This window comes from Atta cephalotes (assembly GCF_000143395.1).
Source record: "Atta cephalotes unplaced genomic scaffold scaffold00016, whole genome shotgun sequence".
NCBI lineage: Eukaryota > Metazoa > Arthropoda > Insecta > Hymenoptera > Formicidae > Atta > Atta cephalotes.
The window spans coordinates 2,530,904-2,551,047 of NW_012130080.1; the positions used below are offsets into that span (position 1 = coordinate 2,530,904).

The 20,144-nt window shown below is 28.7% G+C and overlaps 1 protein-coding gene across 1 annotated transcript in view; it reads left to right on the plus strand.

Moving 5' to 3' along the window:
* The first annotated feature begins 2,148 nt into the window (after positions 1–2,148).
* The window catches only part of LOC105618242, a 39,737-nt gene continuing 21,741 nt past the window's right edge, over positions 2,149–20,144 (plus strand). The window contains exons 1-6 of the mRNA XM_012199783.1: positions 2,149–2,242; positions 2,600–2,741; positions 4,706–4,720; positions 10,549–10,694; positions 11,653–11,750; positions 14,744–14,953. Of these exons, the coding sequence (XP_012055173.1) occupies positions 2,194–2,242; positions 2,600–2,741; positions 4,706–4,720; positions 10,549–10,694; positions 11,653–11,750; positions 14,744–14,953 (660 nt within the window). The 5' untranslated portion in view covers positions 2,149–2,193. The remainder of the gene's footprint in view (positions 2,243–2,599; positions 2,742–4,705; positions 4,721–10,548; positions 10,695–11,652; positions 11,751–14,743; positions 14,954–20,144) is intronic.

Below are 20,144 nucleotides of genomic sequence, written 5' to 3' on the forward strand. Positions count from 1 at the left end.
TAGTACGTACGTAGACGTACGTTAGTTGTAGTTAAGTTAAGTAGTTAGTTATAGTATATTATTATTATTATATAATAAGAATATATGTATATTAGTATAATAATTAATAACTACTACACACACACACACACACACACACACACACACACACACACACACACACACACACACACAGAAAGAACTGTTTGCTGAAATATCTAAAACTTTTCAGATATAAAAATAATTTTTTGTTAAACTATCACAATAAGTAAAACGCTCGAGTTGGTTTATTAGAATGTCAAAATTTTTTGTAGCATTGCTAATTATATACTTTCCTACGAAATATTTTGTTGTTTTAACAAAATTATTTTCAGATCTGTATGATATTTAAATAAATTTTTAGATATTTTCAACAAAATTATTCTTTTCATATAAGTTATATTTCATTGAATTACATTAATTAAATATAACACTAAAATGTTATTGCGTATCTTTATTGATTTAATTGTATTTTTAGTGGAGTTTTTAAATACTCGAAAATTATTTTGCTCTAGGCAAACAATAATATCCGCTAATTATAGCAATTGTTAATTCCGAACGTAATACAATGATTTCAGGGACATGTAAATTTATTCGGCATTAATAGTTCGTCCATTATTGCAGCTGTAATATAGGATGAGCTCGCGAATGGATCATCGGGAATACCATCGGCAAATGCAAGGCTGAATAATGCACTGTGCAGTGGTAATCTCGCGCTATCATTGTTATGACGTAGCCCGAGAGGAAGGATGCAGCACGGTAAAGGCGGATAGAAGACACGGAACGCTTGAAAAGGTGCATGTACAGGTAATAAACTTCATACCGTGCTTTTGAGAAATTCTTTTCTTTTATAAAGTTTGCATCTATCAATCCTGGTAGAAATATAAATCGAGGACATAATTACGAAACATTAAAAACTGAAGGATTTATAACTTAAAGAGAATTTTCATTTAATTTTGAGCCATCCACGCTTGGATGACAATGTTTTATATTTTATTATCTTTATTACAGATTCTGAAAAACAAATTCTTTTGTAGAGCCTCAATTAGATTTGAGTTTATTTCTGTACTGTAAAAAATTACAATGTAATATAAAATTATAACAGTCATAATGTGAATAATTTTAGAACCCACTATTAAAGATGTATATTTACACATACGTGAAGTAAAATCGCAACTTATAAATAAAATTATATATATTCTTTATAATAATTATACAATTTGCAAAAGTAAATTTACAGTTGAAGTTAATACTTTGCGAATCGCGTATACATATATTACATATATAATTACACCATTTGACAGTAACAAACTATGGCTGTATCATACGAACTGGATCGCATATTTTTTAACGTAAATACGTACTATGTATTTAATTATGAATATAATTATTCTTGAATTACCAAACAATATTTCGTTTATATTTTATCTGTAACAATTGCATACAATAATAAATAGATAATGTACATATATATCAATAAAACTGATATTTTTACGCGATGGCACTATGTCATTGACGGATCGGAAAATCCGGAACGTTGAAATTCGTGCGACGGTACTATGCCGTCGGCAAACCGCAGTGTTAAGTTTGGATAGTTTCTATTTGGTGACACAAGTCGACATAAGTGTCGTTCTATTTTTGTTACTGTCTGAATGCCAAGATAGAATTATATTATGTTTGTGAGTTTGTAAAATGACTTGTGTCACTCAATGGAAAATACCTTTATAGAAATATTTAATTTATTAATTTGTCACCAAATAACGTACAATATTTCTTAAGCTATGTTATTGATGTATAAACATAAAAATTAAAAAACCATTATATATATTATGTTATATTTTACAAAAATTTGTACATTTATATAGAAACTATAAAATATGTTATTGTTATTGTAATTTCTCTTCTATAAAGATGTATTGATACAATTAAAGATAAAAATACTAATTTTTGTAAAAATTTTTGTAAAAACGACAAACAATTTTATATATTTCTACTATAAATTGTGTAATTTTTATACATATTTATATAATTGTACATATCTTTTTTTCAGTGTGCGCAGACTGACGTCTTGCTTTTACACGGTAAAGGTGCACGGCTATAATAAGAAGCAGAAGTGGAGACGGACACGTGTGCGGAAGGAGACGCGGTCCACCTCCGGCCCGCCATCCTGGCGGCATGGTCCTTTGGGCCACAATACTAATCCTTCAAGGAGCTGGATTTGTAGGTAAGCGCGAAAGTAATAGAAAAGGTTACAAAATATTTTATGAGAGGACAAGGGAGAAAAATAGGGAGAAAATAGAAAAAATAATTTTTTGGAATAAAATCCGCAAAAGTAGACAATGAAAATTTTATTCGAGAAGAAATTTAAAAATTTTAATAGTTTTAACTATAAGTAGTTTTTAACAATATTTATAGTGGAAACTAAAAAAAGATACAATTGTGAATGAAATTTTCTCTAAGAAAGGATTCCATTTCTCTGATTGATCGACGAACTCAAATGAAACGGCAATAATTTTAGTACAACTAGTGTCTTGACAAGTGAATTATCGTATAACGACAGATCCATATTGATTGTTCGCAGGCTCGGTGACAGGCATTCCCGGCGTCCCGGAAAACATAACGGTGATGTTCCTGAACCCAACGTCTGTGCGCGTGTCTTGGAGCACCAGTCAGGTCGAGCAGGTTGAGAAATACGACGTCACGTATAAGCCAACCGATGCCAGGTGCGTTCCAGTGATTCCGATATTGCGAGTCGCGCGCGGAAAGGTTCAGATTTTGATTTTGCAAATAGCATCCAAATGAAAACACTAGTCTCGTGTTCTATCGGGTATTCCTTTCGAGAGAAATTGAAATTTCTCAATAAAACATATCATATGCCTGATTGCATTCGTCATAATGCCTAGGTATTCTCATAACTATAGTTTTTCGAAAACGAAGAAATTATTCTCAAAAACTACTATTGGATAATATCGACACGAATCTTTTTCAGCTTCAAAGTTTTTAGTATTTTTTAGTACTCTTTCATAAACTTAATTTCGAATGAAATTCTCGTATCTCGCACGTAATTTTTTCTACGTCGTTCAACAACGAGTGCGCGAATTTTATCATTCGCGCAGCAAGAAAAATTTACTTATCCATAGAAATATTATAAAAGTCGATAATCCATATGGAATTAAATTATCATATTCAACATCATTTTTCGTTCGAAAATCTACATTTCTTTTTTGAACTTTTCTTTTTCTTGCACACTAATGCAGCTGAATTGCTGACATACTTTGATGTTCGCGAATCGCGACAAAATGCCGCATTGCAGACATTTAGGTTTATCGAATCTGGGATAGTGTATATGTATAAAAACAATTAACAACGACAACGTACGAAATGTTACAATTTGTGCCAGATATATCAACGTTATACTGAGAAAGAGTCGAGAGGATTGTAAGCAGGTCGGATTGTACGTGACACGCGTGTGCCTGGTCTCGTGCTTGGTCTCGTTTAATACAATACAACAGCACGCATATTACACGCCATTTCGCTAATTTCCTTTAATCGCCAAGAACATCTAAATGTTCTCTGAATATAATCACGTATTTATGTTCAGAAAAAAAATTATTTAACTGGCACACGCTTATCAATCTGAATTTAAACTTTATGTACAGGCTCGACAAGAATGAAATCGATGAAAGATTATACATGCATGTATATCATTCTGTAATGTTAGTGATCAACTTGTTACCTCTTTCTTAATCATTTTCATACTTGGATCTATCTTTATCTGCACCTTTAAAATTTTCTTCTCTTTAATCTGAAGATTTAATGTATAACATTATTTTTATTTTTGTGCGACTTAAACTCAGTTAAATTGATTATTATCCAATTTTAAATTGATGCAGATGACTAGTAACAAGCTGACATTATTTGTCATCACTTTGACGACATTTTGACATATATCGTCACCTTGCTACTTAAATAAACAAAGATTTAAAGATGCAGCTTTAAAGTTTAATATTAGAGAAAGTTTAATATTAAATTGTATTACAGAGAAAACGCAATGAGAAAAATTTCTGATTTTGAAATGAACAAATTAGAAGATTCTGATCATATTAATCAGAATTTTGTTTATCTCAAATAAAGTTATAACAAATTAAACTTCTGATTTGTCCATTTTCAATCAAAATTAATGTAACTAAACTTTTTTCCAGTATGCAATTCTTTTTAATAACATTTTAAAATAAAATTCCTATCGTTGAATTAGAATTAAATCTATTTATAGGTGAAGATATGATCAATTGAAGTGAAGATATGGATTAATTAATAAAATTATGAAAAAAGATTTCAGGATCTCTCTCGACTGCACGGATTTGTCTTTTATCACGAAATAAGTTTACAGAGCGTTTAATGTAATGTGCATGTGTGAATTACATGTGCACGATATTTTTGAGCGAAAGAAAACAATTAGAGTCGTATTATAGGAACACATTTATGGTCTGAATGTGTTTACTTTTATCAGATCGGTAGATGCACTGAAACGTGCAGACTGCAGATGAATCACAATAGGATAAAAGGTTTAGAAACAGATTTATAGGCATTTTAAATTGGATGAGAGGATTTATCGAATCGATATTCGCGTCAATTCAAAAAAAAACTTTATATTAAATGAGAATTTTTACTTCTTTTTGCGGCACAGGAATTATGACGACAGGTATATCCCGCTTTTCTTTGAAACGACAATTTTCTTTTGCTTAATTCGTGAGTATTCGTCAAATACGTCGCATCTTAAACAAATGACATATAACAAATGTTACGAATTTATTTTGAAATGTACAATATTTTAATTAGATTGAATTGATCTGTAATCATACTTACTAATTTTCAATTTTTAAAATGAATTTTATTTTAAAATAATATCAATTTGAGACATTTTTTATATTTAATTTTTTATTAAATCGACACTCAATTAATTTATATAATTGTGAAATTATTATTTTAACTTATGATTACATATATTTCAAATTCGATAAATCGTCGGCGCACAATCTATAGAACTGATAATCGTGTTTATATATTCACATATAAATATATTATTAAATACCAAGGTTCGTTATGATAAAAAATGGCTTTTTTCTCTCTTATTAATTTTTTATATTTATTGATTAATAAAATCAAACCTTAATTTACCTTATTTAATTTGTTAATGATGTAATTTGCCATAACGATTGAATGAATTTTTTAGATTCCATAAGTAATGTATCAATTATTTATATTGAAAAAGATAATGATATAAAATCTTTATTTTGTGATGAAAATTCTTTTGCAATGAGTTTTACATTATGAAAATTTAAAGATGAAATATTCTTATTCTTCTTTAAACCTTATAATTTTATTAATTAAAACGATATTACAATAGAAATAATATAGTATAATAGACGAGGATTGCGAAAATAAAAATTGACAATATTATTTATGAAACGCTGTCTTGTTGAATAGTTGTGTGACACAATATTATTTCTGAAGTAGGCAATATGTCATCGCGAATACTCACGAATTAAAAATTAAACAAGGTCGTATGTTTCGTTTATCATATTATGTACCAGTACAATGATAATCCTATTTTATGCGGAGATATATATTTTCATGATACGTATTGATCCGTGCTATATTCGATGTTTAAATTTTTGTGTTTAGACTTTTTTAATTATATTTAATATCGTAGTGGCAAAGCTAAGTAATATAAAAAAAAATATGAGATACTCTGTCTGATATTTTTGTAAAAAGTTTTTCATCGACCTAAAAATATATAGTTTTGTAACGAAGAATTATTAAAATTGATATTATAATTATAACAAAGTGATTTTCAAAATTTTAATTTAAATTCCAACAGAAATGTAACATTAAGATTTCACATAAAAGAAAAAGCTTAGAAATATTAACATAATAACAAAAAATATTATAAAGATACAAGCACTATTAGCAGCAAATGAATTAAAAAGCAGAGTTGTTTTAAAATCTTTTTTTTTGTATTTTAGAATTGAAATGCGTTTTCTGAAATTATCTTTATAACACATACATAAAACATTATTAAGCTATTTTTATTGGGATTATGAATTCCTAAGATAATAATATATTTTATTGTTGCAAATGTATTCCTGTAATAAATAACTATTATAAAAGTTTTATAAATGTTTTAGAAGACTTTTTATCGGCAAGTTTATTTATTTCATCAAGAAATTGAATTCTATTCGTACGCAACTTTAACCGATTTATTAGAACGAATTATTACATAGAACTAGTACATAGAGGAATCAAGTTTATCGTGACGTGCATGTGTAAAAGGATTAATTTCGCATCTGTTCAGAAATTTTTGCATGAGTTACTAATAACAATTTATATATGTATATGAGCAAATTTCTTTAGTATCCACTTCAGTATCATAATAATTATTAGTATAATTAATTATTTTTACACTTTATCTTTATGTTTATTTCTCTTCTTTTTTCTGACATGATACAAAATGACTAATATATATAGAACATAGAAACGAATTTTGGAAAATAACATTCGTGAAATTTAATTAACAACATATATATATATATACATATATATATATATATATATATAAACTATTTTTTTTATATTGAGTATTAATTTTTTGTATATTAAATCAAATATATGTATATAAATATTTTATATATATTAAATTTACAAACCATTAGTCTCTAATGAGTTATGTACACAATATGATGAACTCAAAATGTTAATATATTATTGATATAAATAGATATGTTTTACGTAAATGTGGAAGCAATGGTATATGATCGGATTTGTGAGATTTACAGACAGTAATGTATCATTAGTCTCTAATGAGTTATGTACACTGTACATACACAATATGATGAACTCGAAATGTTAATATATTATTGATATAAATATGTTTTATGGTAAATGATCAGATTTGTGAGATTTACAGACATTTAATTATGTTTTATCATTATTTTAATGGTACATTAAAATAATGATAAAACATAATTAAAACTTTATACTCGACGTTAAATATATTAAAATAAAAAGACAGTGCTTGAATAAAATTTTCTATCAAATTAAAATTTATTTAATATTTATCAAAAAAATTTTATTATTTTTTTCAATCTTGAAACGCGTGATTACTGAAAATTGTAATATTATTGTAAAATAAATTTGTAATTATATATATTTGCTCTTCTGTGTGAAATTTAATTTGCAAGCGCTTCTAAAATTTCATTGATTTTAATTCAGAAATAATTTCATAAGCATTTTTATTAAGGAGAAAAAATTAATTCTTTTTCTTTTGATGACATACGTCCCGCTGATTTATGCGAAACGCGAACATAAGAAGGTCAGACGGTCTGTTGCGTTCGTTTACTTAAATGTGTTCAGCGGCAGGAATGCTTTTGTACTGCGCAAATGCATAACATCGATCTCTGATATGATAAGATGGTCCAAGTGTTACGGGATTAAAGTTCAACATGCGCGTACTTAAAGGATGAGATTATGCCTTTACGTAACGATGAAAAGGTACGAGAAGGATTAAATATATTAAATAGGTCAATTGAAAAATTTTACTTGCCAGGACACGTGCGCTGTAACTGATTTGTGATCCAACTTTGTGGTTCAACTGAACTTTCTTTTTTTATATTCCGTTCGCTTTAGAAGAATACAACTTTTATATTATTTCTGATGATTCGCAGCATGTGTCTATATACACACACATATATATATATATATATATATATATATATATATATGTATGTATATGTATATGTGTATGTATATACAGTACATTTTCCATTTCCGAAATAATATTTAATGTTACGTATATTCGGTCATATATACGCAATAGTTTGTAATTTAAAGAATAACATTATTATAGGATACAGCTTGGTCTTAACTGAATTTTAACTTGATATTGTCAAAATTATTGAATATTGAATATATTGAATTATTGAATATATTAGAAAATATGCAATATATTAAAAATAATATTATTATTATTTTTAATAAATACAAACAATTACTATTATTATGCTACAACGACAATTATGATCAATAATTAATATTTTAAAAACAATTTATTATTCTTCATAACATAGATAAATATAAATATGTAATTTGAATGCAGTATGTATATCGAAATTGTTATTAACTTCATTCGATTATGAAAATCGATTACTAAAATCATATTATTTCTGTATAAACGAATTGCTTTTGACGAACTATTTTATCTTCATCTAAAATATATAACATAGAAATATGCTACAATATTTACGCGAGCAATTTTAATAATAATAATTTTATCTAATAATAAGCTACACAAAGCAGAATGACAACATTTCAGAGATTATTCTGATATTTTCTCGATCTTTTGTGATTATTTACGATCCGTTTAATATCATCAATTTAATTATTGTCACTTGAAACGTGAAGTGAATTTTCTATGTGTGAGTGAATCTGTTGAACCACTGCACAGTAATGAAATCGAAGTTGCACTTTGATAACCTTCGATATAATCTACAAGAAAATGACTTTGTTGAAAGAGGAGCACTTCTCCGTCTTTCACAGATTGTATTCTGAATTCTTGAAGTATTATAGTATCGAAATTCACGAGAGATAAACTGCGTAAATAGAATTCACAAAATTCGATTAGGATTGAGCTCCACAAAATAGCCAGTTTAATATTCCATTAGGATTTAATATATTATTGCATACAATATTAAAATATAGTCATTTTTAAATAAATTCATAGATATTTTAACATTTATTTATTCGCATTAATTTGTTAAAGCTGATGATTTTTTATAACTTCAAAAGATCAATAATAAAAGATCTGGAATAATTTTTTGTACTTAATGTTATAATATTTTGTTTTCATCGCAGATTATAAAATTATTATATTGCAAATATTCTATCAAGATTTGCCATTATGTTTTTCCCAAATCATTGATTTATACAATGGGAATGTATCTCGAAGAAATAAATTCAATGCCCATCTGCTGCTCCAATTACGATAATCGCTCTATCGAATAATGATGCACATCGATATTTTCACTTGTCTTGTTTTTGATTTTTATTGTTATAATATATAAATATATTGATTAAAATATATTGATAAAATATAATGAATTATTATAACAATTAATATAATAGGATAATTCAATCAATCATCTAAAATAATTTATTTAGAGAAATTCATAGATCTAAATTGAAGAAGAATATTAATAAGCTAATATTAATAAGCTAATATTATAATTAATTTAAATTATAAAGAATAGAATAAATTAAAAATATACTTTTTATATATTGCTTAAAATAAATCTTTTTATGCGATACATTGTTCAGAATATTATAAGAAGTAATTCAATGAAAAAGAAGTTTATACTTCCTTTGCCACTATAAATCGCTTTGTTAAAAATTAATGTATTATCATAATTTGCTTAATATTTAAATGTTTTTAAGCAAAAATGCCTTTATCTTTGTGCTCCCTATTGATATGGCTTATAAATGTGAAATGAATGGAATAAATCTCATTTAATTTCTCTCCTTCATTATTCGCTCTTTGTCTATTCATTTCACCATAATCCATTTTATTAACGTGATATGGGTTCTTTTATTATCGCCATGATCTCGCATTATGATGGTGTATTGTGATATTCTATGTAGAGAAATCATTAATTACGTTATCAAAGCTGATCAATTTCATACATCTATTAATTAGGTAGTAAATCGATTAAATTCGTCTATTATTGTAATAAAAATAAGTCTATTTGAGAAGTATAAATGCTCAAAAAATATATGTTACTCTTAAATAATATAAAAACGAAACAAGAATGATTAAATGTGTATATAAAAATGATTATATGTATGATTACTGGTGGCATGTTAAATGATCGCTGATAGGAGATTATATTATGGTTATAATCGTTAAATATGTTCCTCAAACTGTTAATTGGTACTGACAGTTATTTATTATTAACAAATATGTACACTCATGCTTAAAAATATGTTTATCATAATATAATAGTATTGCTATTATGAAAATGTAAATCGCATTATTTTCATATATAAAATTGAGATACTAGTGAAGAAAATAGTTGAGATTACTTTAATAATATAATTATAATATGTATAATTATAATATGTATATTTTATTATTAGTATAATTTTATTGTATTGTATATCTAATTTCATAGAAATAATATTTACCAGTTAATTAAAGATTTATATATTTTCTGAACTAATTTTTTATTTTATAAAAAAGATATACTTTGTCAAGTATATCTTAAAAACATATAAAAAAATACTACGGCTTTGTAATAACTTAATATATTAATTTATCCATCTTAGCACGGAAATTATTATTTTACAGTAATTATAATCAGAGAGAATTAGAGAAATCTCTCAGATAACGGTTTATGTTTATTTCTGTGGAAACATTTGAAAGAGAGCGCGAAAATGATCGTAAATATAAAACACAAAATCATAACGGCAAGTGGTTAGTTACAGGGTGGTGGCGGTGGTCGCGGGAAATAGTGAAGCAGTCACCTTGAGCGGCCTTCGGGCTGACACGCAATATCAACTGGTCGTAACCGCCGTGAGGGCCGGAAAGAAGTTTCGAAGCCGACCGATCGTCTTCCGTACACTCGGTAAGCTTTGCCTTCCTAAGCTTTACCTGTCTCCGGCATCACGGTCACATGTGACAGGTGCGTTCTGACAAAGGGAAATAGTTTTCTAATATTTTGTGTAGTTATTATTAGAATTTATCATGACGCTTATTTCGTAGTCACTCCTCATTTCTTATTTAGAAGAATCCTTAACCTCCGCACAAAGAGCAGCAAGCCGTATCGCATTTTACGGTATTTTTGCAATACACTATATTTCTGCAATCTTCCTGGGGATACGTACTTTTTATTTTTTCTAATTTTTTCTGATACTTATTATTTATAAATGAACGAATATTTTTTAGCAGTTTGCGAAAATATATTTTAAACATATCTTCAATTAGAGATATATTTTAGTAAGTTAAATATTTAAAGAGGTTCTGAATATTTTAATTAAAAATACAAAGACGAACCAAATTTTTTATAATTATTTTTTCAACGATTTAATAAAAATAAAATAATATATAAACATTAAAGTAATTAAGAATTTTTAATTTTAATTTAACTTATATGGATTATTTTTATAAAATTTGTTTTAACTCAGTACGGCTTGCAGTCTTATAAAATATTGAAAAATGCAATAGATATCGTATCCAATTTTTTTTGTATAATAAAAATATGTAGCAGCGGATTTCAATTAATCCATTAGAGCTTACAATTTTATTTTTAGAACGTCGGAATATTAAAATGATAAAAAGTAAATTCTAAGAGAAATTAGCTTTTCGAAATTTTAATTTAATCTTTCTTTTGTTCGTCTAAGCTCCTTTAATAGCTGTCTCTTCAATCATATGCAGCATACAAAAATTAACTTGCAAAATAAGCTTGTCAGTATTAATTTTTCCGACGCTGACACCGACGCGCAAAGTACCAAGCAAAATCCTACAGTGGTAATTTACATGATGCGATTTGGCGTATCATGTAAACGAGATCATGTTGTTTTCAGAGCCACCACGCACGTCCCCGCAGCAAGATGCAGCGGTAACCGGTGGTCCTCTTCCTCCACCTCCACCATCCTCGCAACAGCCTCAACCGTATATACAAGTAAGTTGCTTTTCTCAGAAACATGCATAATTTCGCGTTTGAGATTATTATTATCTCGCGTCGCAAATCATTCCCGTAACTTTTGCTCTTTGAGTAAAAGTGCGCAGTTTGCTTATTTTGTTCATAATAGCGAACAATTGGAAAAATCTTTGTTCGAGTAAATGTTATGGCACGTCGGGCGGAGAAATATTCTTAAATATTACATGAAAACGAATGAAAGCTTGTTCTGATGAAAGAGAAATCAATTTATCATGCCATAGTCAGGACATCCGCATGCACCGAGAAATGTGGAATTAGAGAAACGGAAGAAAAATGTAGCTGAATAAAAGGCAATGTACAGTTCTCTTTCGGCTTCTCTTTCGATGTTTCGTTTTTTTTCGAGTTCTCCAATCGATGTTTCTCTGTTATTTTAAATCAGTGCGAGAATGTGACGATTTTTCTACTGTGCATTTCTGTTCGTTGATTCAAGACTTATTTCTTTTAGTATCTAATTAGTAAGAAGACAAATAAAATTCGATAGTAGATTCAACATGAACCACTGTTTTTATTAAATTTTATATATCAATAGATACTTTTAGAATTTCTTAAAACATTTATTGATAAAAATGTAGAAGCAGTAATTGTTTTGAAATGGTTAATCATTAAAAAAGTAAAGGTAATTTAATGAATAAAAGAAGTTGCATGTGTAGGCATATTTATTAAGATACAGAAAACTTATTATTCTGAAAAGTTTAAACAGAATATATTCTTGCTTTGAAAAGTTTCAGTATTGAGTCAATATATCTTGATAAATTTCTTTCTTCTAAAGCATATCAAGAAGATTGAAAAATTTCTTTTTACTGACGTTCAACTTTGAGCTTTTCTTAGTGATTTCCGCGGATCCTACCTATATCTATAACGATCTATAACACAAATATCTCCTGAAAAAGAAAATCTTCGTGAACAAAAACTTTCAAGAGAATAAAATTCGATACGCGCGTCGCGGATGCTTCTATCTGTATCAAAAAGATATAGATTGGTTGGAAGAATGTCTGCCATTTCTTATAGGATGCCATTGTCAATAAAAACTCTTGCATAAATTCCGCGTCAGTTTAGAGAAATTTTTATTTTTACATTTTGCTCTCTGAGCACACAATGCACGTGAACTGGATATTTACATTCATCTATTATCCCGAGCATGTCTTTCCACAAAAGAGGTTTGAAGTATCGCTCATAAATGAAGGCAAAAAATTTATAGTATACTAGGATATAAGATTATCTCGCGGAAAGACAAAAGCAAAGTTGTGAAACTTTGTCAAAATTTAATCAAAAGCGTAAAAATTTAATCAAAAGCGGGAGAAAGCGTAATCCCTATGCGCAAGTAATGAGTCTTTTTTTAATACTTCACCAACTGAGGTTAATATCTGTGGAGTTAATACTGTGGTTAATGCCTTCATTTACAATGGACTGTTTAGCCACGTGTATAAATTAAAAACTCTTCTAAAAAAGCCACAGTAATTTTTCCAGTGAGTTGTCACAGAAAGTTTTAAAAACTTTTAAAAACTTTTAAAAACGTTTTACATACGAATTTTAGAAATAACGAATAATTAATAATCGCTTTTTGAAGGATAATTCAGAACGTTTTTTACAATCTAGTATATATTCATAAATTTAAAAAAAAATCAAATGATAACTCCATTAAATATGCATTATTAAATATTGTTTTCTGTATTTAAGAGATAAATATGTTATATCAATAAAAACTTTATATTCACTTTATATATTGTTTATATATTGTTTATATAAAAACTATATATTGTTTATTACTATAAAAAGTTAGAGACATGAAATATTTATTCTTTACATTAAAAAAAAAGATTTTTAAGATTATTATATTTTTACTGTATATATAGGAATGGAATATATGGCTATAGGCGAAAAATTTTCAAATGCTGTGAGAAATAAGACGTAAAATGTACAGTAACTTATAAAATATGTGACTTTTGCGATAAAAATAACAGAATTATTTCCCTCTAAAGGAGATTTTATACATTAATAAATATAAATAATGATTAATCTATGTTCATTAAATTTTTAATCTATGTTACGCCCATATAAAGCATGACGTATTTCGTTAGCGAAGTATTAATTAGTAACACTCTCTATTAGTGTATTTTTAACTTTAAGCCAACTTGTTCATTACTGAATTAATTATTAAATATTGTAGCTTTAATTTTGTCTGCTTGAAATTAATATCGGTTTTTTTTCTTATAATATATTATAATCTAAAAAATGTTAATGCTTTATAATGTTTTTGAGAAAAATGAAAAATGAAAAAAATGTTTTGTCCCTATTAATACGCCTCTCCAAGTCTTGTTAATCCTATTAATGTGCCTCAATTTATGTATCTACCTGCATTTGACTCATTAATATGCTTCAATTTATATGCTTATTCGCATTTAACTTATTTTAACATATAGTTACTAAAACAGATAATGAATGTAACTAATTGTTTAAATTAATACTGCAATCATTATTTTAATTACTTATAATTCCAATAAACATTTATAATACAACGCTTTCAGCTCCAATACAAGGCACGAACTTAAAATCTTGCGGTATTATTAAACTCTCTAAATTGTGACATAATGTCATACTATGCTTTAATAATTAAAAAATATTATATTATCTTTATCATATATATTAATAATCTAATTCAATAAAAAAATCTTTTTTTTTATTTGTGTTAGTTTTCTTTATAACTTATTTAAGTACAAAAAGACAGTTACCCTATTTCTTTTGTCATACAAAGAACGCATCAATTATAAACACGATGAGCGATAATAAATAAATTCTAAATAAATCCTTCTCTCATCTTTAACGAATCTCTCGGCGAGTCTCTCAATGAGAGAATCGTCGTCGCTATAATTGCCGTAAATTGAAGCAATCTTGGCTATTTTTGCGTCCTGAGCCGCGAACTGATAATCGAGAGGACGCAATTTCTTGGTTCGCAGATCCGCGGCGTCGAGGTGGGCATAGTAGTGTTAGTGCTGATAGTCTGGGCGGGAGCGATAGCTCTGTTCTTCAATCGCTGGGGCAAGATACGCATGCTGCTGCCATACCAGCCCGATTACAAGGAGCAACTCAAAGTTCCTGGCACCGGCGTGTGCGCGGCTGCAAACGCCGCGTACACGCAGCATCCGACGCAGCACGCGTGCTCTCAGGTAACGCATAGGTATACCGTATCCGGTCGGCGCAGCGGATGATTTGCGCCCGCGGCCACGTCGGCACCGTGCAAATTAAACCACGGAGGCCGGAGAAACCCTTCCGGGTTGATTTATCAAACTAATGAACGCTCGATAGGATTTAGAAATTTTCTCCTGTTGAAAAAAAGAAAGAAGAGATTTTAAGATTCTTGTAGGCGAGATATTTTTCGATATCTCGTGCGAATATTTCGAGATATGTAACTCTTACGCGCATATAACATAAAATTGTTGTTTACGATGGCTGAAAATTTCTAAAGACTATATTAAATTTATCTGAATGTACGTTAAGTGCATTCAGATAAAATGTACTTACTAAAATTCAAAATTTATCGATTTCTTTGAGAAACTCGCACTTAATCGTAGATTACAATAATAAAATTATTTTCTTTTGTAGATCTCATTTTTAGATCTTAAATACTGGATTATTCTAAAGAGATTTAATATAATTACTCACAGGATCGATCATACATAATATATATTATGAATTTTCCAATACTCAATCAGCTAAGAAAGGGATTGATATTAATGTTCCTCTTTAATTTAATTGTAAGACAAATTCTCGAACTTTGTCTTATTTGAAATGTATAATCCCTTACATCACAGATCTTCAACGGATATTTTAAAGACTTTCAGAGTTCTATGGATGTCTTCAGGACATCCATTAGAGATCTATACTGTATGGGATTTGCAATAATTTTAAAATGGATCGAAGAAGGCGAGGAGGGGAGATATATTTTATGAATGCGGATCGGTCCTCTGATTTTTAAATAAAATACAAATATCTTTAAATCTTGAAAAATACCTAATCGAAAATCACCTGGATCGATTTGCGCGGAGTGTGACGAGGGTGCGACATAAGCTGATTTTGCAACAACAAGATTGGATCGAGCTGGCGTTAGATGTCTGACATTCTCGTTCTCGCGAAATTCCGTACTCTACGTACGATATTGGCACTTCATTATATATATGGACGCGATGCAATTGCCATTATGCACGTACGATAGGCTTTTGGATATTGCGCGTACAATTGTCAGTAACGCGAAATTCGAGAAATGCCGATACACACGTACATAAAAGCGCAAATGTAATGGAATTTCCATGGATTATTAGCATACCTCGAATTCTGGTTCACTCGCGAGAGCGAGTTACAGCATTTAACCATATGTATTGACCAGCTCGATATGTGATTGACCAGTCTTTTAAATTTCGTCTTTTCCGATTTCGAATTTAAAGGGCGCAATCTTAAACAAAGAACAATTGTAGGACGATTGACTTACAAAATTATTAACAAATAGAAAAATCCGCAGGATGTTAATACATACTGGAATGTTATGTATGTTTAAAAAAAAAGTTTTCTGATAATTAAGATTTGCACGATATATGCGCATTTGTTATACAAAAAATCAATTTAATAATAAATTTTTTATGTATTGTTTTGTAATGACTGAAATTATTTTTTAGAAGAATTATTTATAAAATTATTTATAAGATGAAAAATGTATAAAATTGAAATATGAATTAAATAAGATATTAAATGGAAATTAAAAAGTGCTGCTTGAGAAATAAAAATCAATTTTGTTTAAATAAATATATATAGAATTATATAATATAAAAATATTTATTTTCTAAGTATTAAAAAATTAAACTGTTATCAATGATATAAAATGATATAAAAAATATCAGTTAATCGATAAAATATTCTTAAATTTTGTTACTTAATAATTTTTTGTTTCTCACTTAAATAAACTTTCTGTAATGTTTACAATATTATTAATTTTATCTTTCATTGAATTGTTGATATTAATTAATATGACAAATGACATTGTAAAAAATCTATGACAAGTAACCTAAGGAAAATATTATCGTGCATCTATTATTTTATATTGTTAATCTTTATTAAATTATTCTTTTTATTATTGTATTAGTATCGTGTGAAATACATTCTGGTATTTTATAAATGTTAAAAGATAATTTAAACAATTATATATTGCGATATACGTTTTAATATATTACGCAACACAGTAAAAAATCGGATTTCTCTGAAATGCTTTGATAGTTGGATACGTCAATTAAATGAATTTTATTTACAAGCTTTTACGCAGAAATTGCTTTTGTTATAAATCATTTTTTCACGCTTTGATTATACAATCTGAATTAAATAAATGTTGATATTATCCTTTTTAAATGAATTAATTTATTAAAATTTAAAATTATAATTAATTTTGAGATCAATTCTAACCAATTCAAAAAACGTATTTCTCAAAATGCGAATTCTGTCAATTTATAGTGAAGCACGCGTTTACGTTTCAGACGAATGGAGGCTACGTTTTGTTAACATACTTGGCATAATAAATGAACAATGCGTGCGAGTAGCTACCGGGTAAAGTTTATTAGCTATTATACTAACCACTTGATGCTCGCTTGACGTGGAGTTCGATTTTGCTCGGTTTGTGTAATTACACAATTCGCGGCGAATGATGTGTTATATGCAACAAAAGGGTTTGTTGGATTTGACGTCACGATAGAATTATGAACGTGAGGATTAAGAGAGCGTAATTAGTCGAAACTACGTCGGACCATTAATCTGCTTACATAATTCAGTGTGTCTGCGAGGGAAAGAAAAATAAGAATCTGTAACAATACTATTTCGGTCGCATGAAAAAGAGAAGCTGGAAAAATTCCAGACGCATCGATTTGACCTCGTCGTGTAACGCGGTTTAATTCCTGGCATTGAATAATCATAATAAAGGAAAATAATCAAAACGAACGTTTTTTTTTGCTTAACATCGAATGTCGAAATTTCTTTTTTGTACGTTGTTTAAAATTGAATGCAATCATCTCGATAAATTCGACATACGTTTTGTATATTTTTTTTCATTGTTGCTTTTGTACGAGAGCAATTTCCGATAGCGCGGTTTTAATGCATTGAAGCGTTTTAGAGATCAAGAGATTTTTTTTACTGCTGTTGCGTACCCAAAATATGCGTGTTGATGAATTCTGTTATTTCAAGTTTTCCCTCATAATTTCTACTGGTATTTTTTACAAATCAATTTTTACAATTTCTAACGCTATTTCGCAATTTCTAACGAAATTTCTTTACAAATTCCAAATTTATTATTGCAACGCTACAATTTCAATTGTTACTACCGTCGCCGTCGATCTTCTTTCTTAATAATTTTTAAATTCTATTTATCAGTTTAAAAAATGCTTATTAATAACGTAATAAAGGGACAATTAAAATTTTTCGATCACATCGATATATTTTGCTTTTATAGAACGCGCATGTTTAATATGAAAATTCATTAATTAGCCATTATGAACTATTTATATACCTCAATATGTCGCTAACATGTAAAGTAGCAAATCAAATATACAGCTTTCGTTGATTTTAGCAGTGGACAATTGTTACTACAGTACGATGCAATATAATTTCGAAAATTTGAATATTGGGATTCTGCAGCATCTATCAAGTTTTCGATGCAATTAATTGGTATTATCAAGTATTTGAATGCTGTTATTACGCGTCTAGATTTGGTAGTTGTAATACATCGCGGTTAACGCAGCAACACAATTGCCCATTAATAAGCAAACGTAACCATAATGTTATTTATAAACATCAGAGTAATAACACAATATCCTAATATTGTGTGAATCAAAAGTTAATTGGACATCATAGGCGCGATCTAATCGTGCTGAGTGAATTCTGAAAATAAATCGTCGTGATTTTTAATTGTGCTAAAAAGACAACTGCATAAATAGATACTTCATTTTCAAAATTCATTTCATAAATTTGAAACGTCATCAATGAATCAGAAGAGACTTCGCATTGAATAATAATTGAGACTCGTTGCTCGCGGGAGATTCATGTCTAATAATACTTCGACTATTTCGTTTCTCCGGTCACGATGCGGATATTATAAAGGGAACTCTGATATTAAGTTTAGTAACATAACGATGTAACCGCGATGTTATAACTATCAACTATTCAAGGATACTTTGGCTTTTGTGTAGAAAGAGCAGATACATCTAATTATCCTTGATATTATATTATTGCCCTTTCACATTCTGCATTTCCGTGAAAACCTTTATCCATCGGGTGATGTTCACTTCTCATCTTGAAGAGTAGTGAAAATTTTGCCGACGTGGTTTTCGCAAGAAATCTTTGCAATCACTTATGAATTAGTAACAACCATTATTCTATAATCTATATTATAATCACATACGCAGTAACATTGTACAATATGTTAAGAGAGTTACATCTCTCTCAAGAATTATGAAAAGTTTGAAGGGCACTTGTGTTTCGTGTAAAAATACTATAGATAGTTCTCTTATTTTAGTAGTAATAACTAATTAAAGTGTCGGAATCGATGCAATTAAATTTATCCGTTCGCGACAGGTCTATTGGAAACTTTAAAAATACTTCCGGAATAGTTTTAATTAGCCCGATGATGAAAATTTGAATATGCTGCTGCGTATGTGAAAGTTAACTACAAAGAGAAAGATTTACGTCCTCAATTTAATGCTGTAACTCCTTAATGATTCAGGCATAAATTAATTTATTGAGTACATTTGTAATCACGATTAGTTGATTTTATAGAACAAAATTATTAATGAAATTTTTATTGTGCAATCTTTACATTTTTTATAATACCGAATTAAACAAACGATTTTTTTATTGTATAACGAGATGTATTATGTACTGAGAGATAAGGCGCAGTGATAAAATTGACGATCGATAAATCTTTCTTCTTCTTAGATATTAAACTCAAGCTAGTTAAAGAGCATAGTGTTAGAGAACCCAGTAGCAAAAAGTCAGAATAATGAAGCTTATTAGCGTATCTCTTTAGTGTAGACATCCACATTCCTCCATACAATCCATGTTAGTCGCATATATTATGTAGCTGTAGTCAGTAAGACTAATAATTGATAATCTCAATTAACGCAATTTTTAATTCTATTGATCTCTTCTGTTCCTCTCTTCTGTCTTCACGTCGTTTCTTCGGATTGACTGCACGAAAATTCGCGAATATTGGCTGGCGTCACGTGCGATTACCGGTACTCTCCCACACTGTTCTGCGCTACGTGTGTGTGCCCTCTCCCCCCCCCCCGACCACCCCCTCACACGTCACGTTTGGCGGATCTTACACGA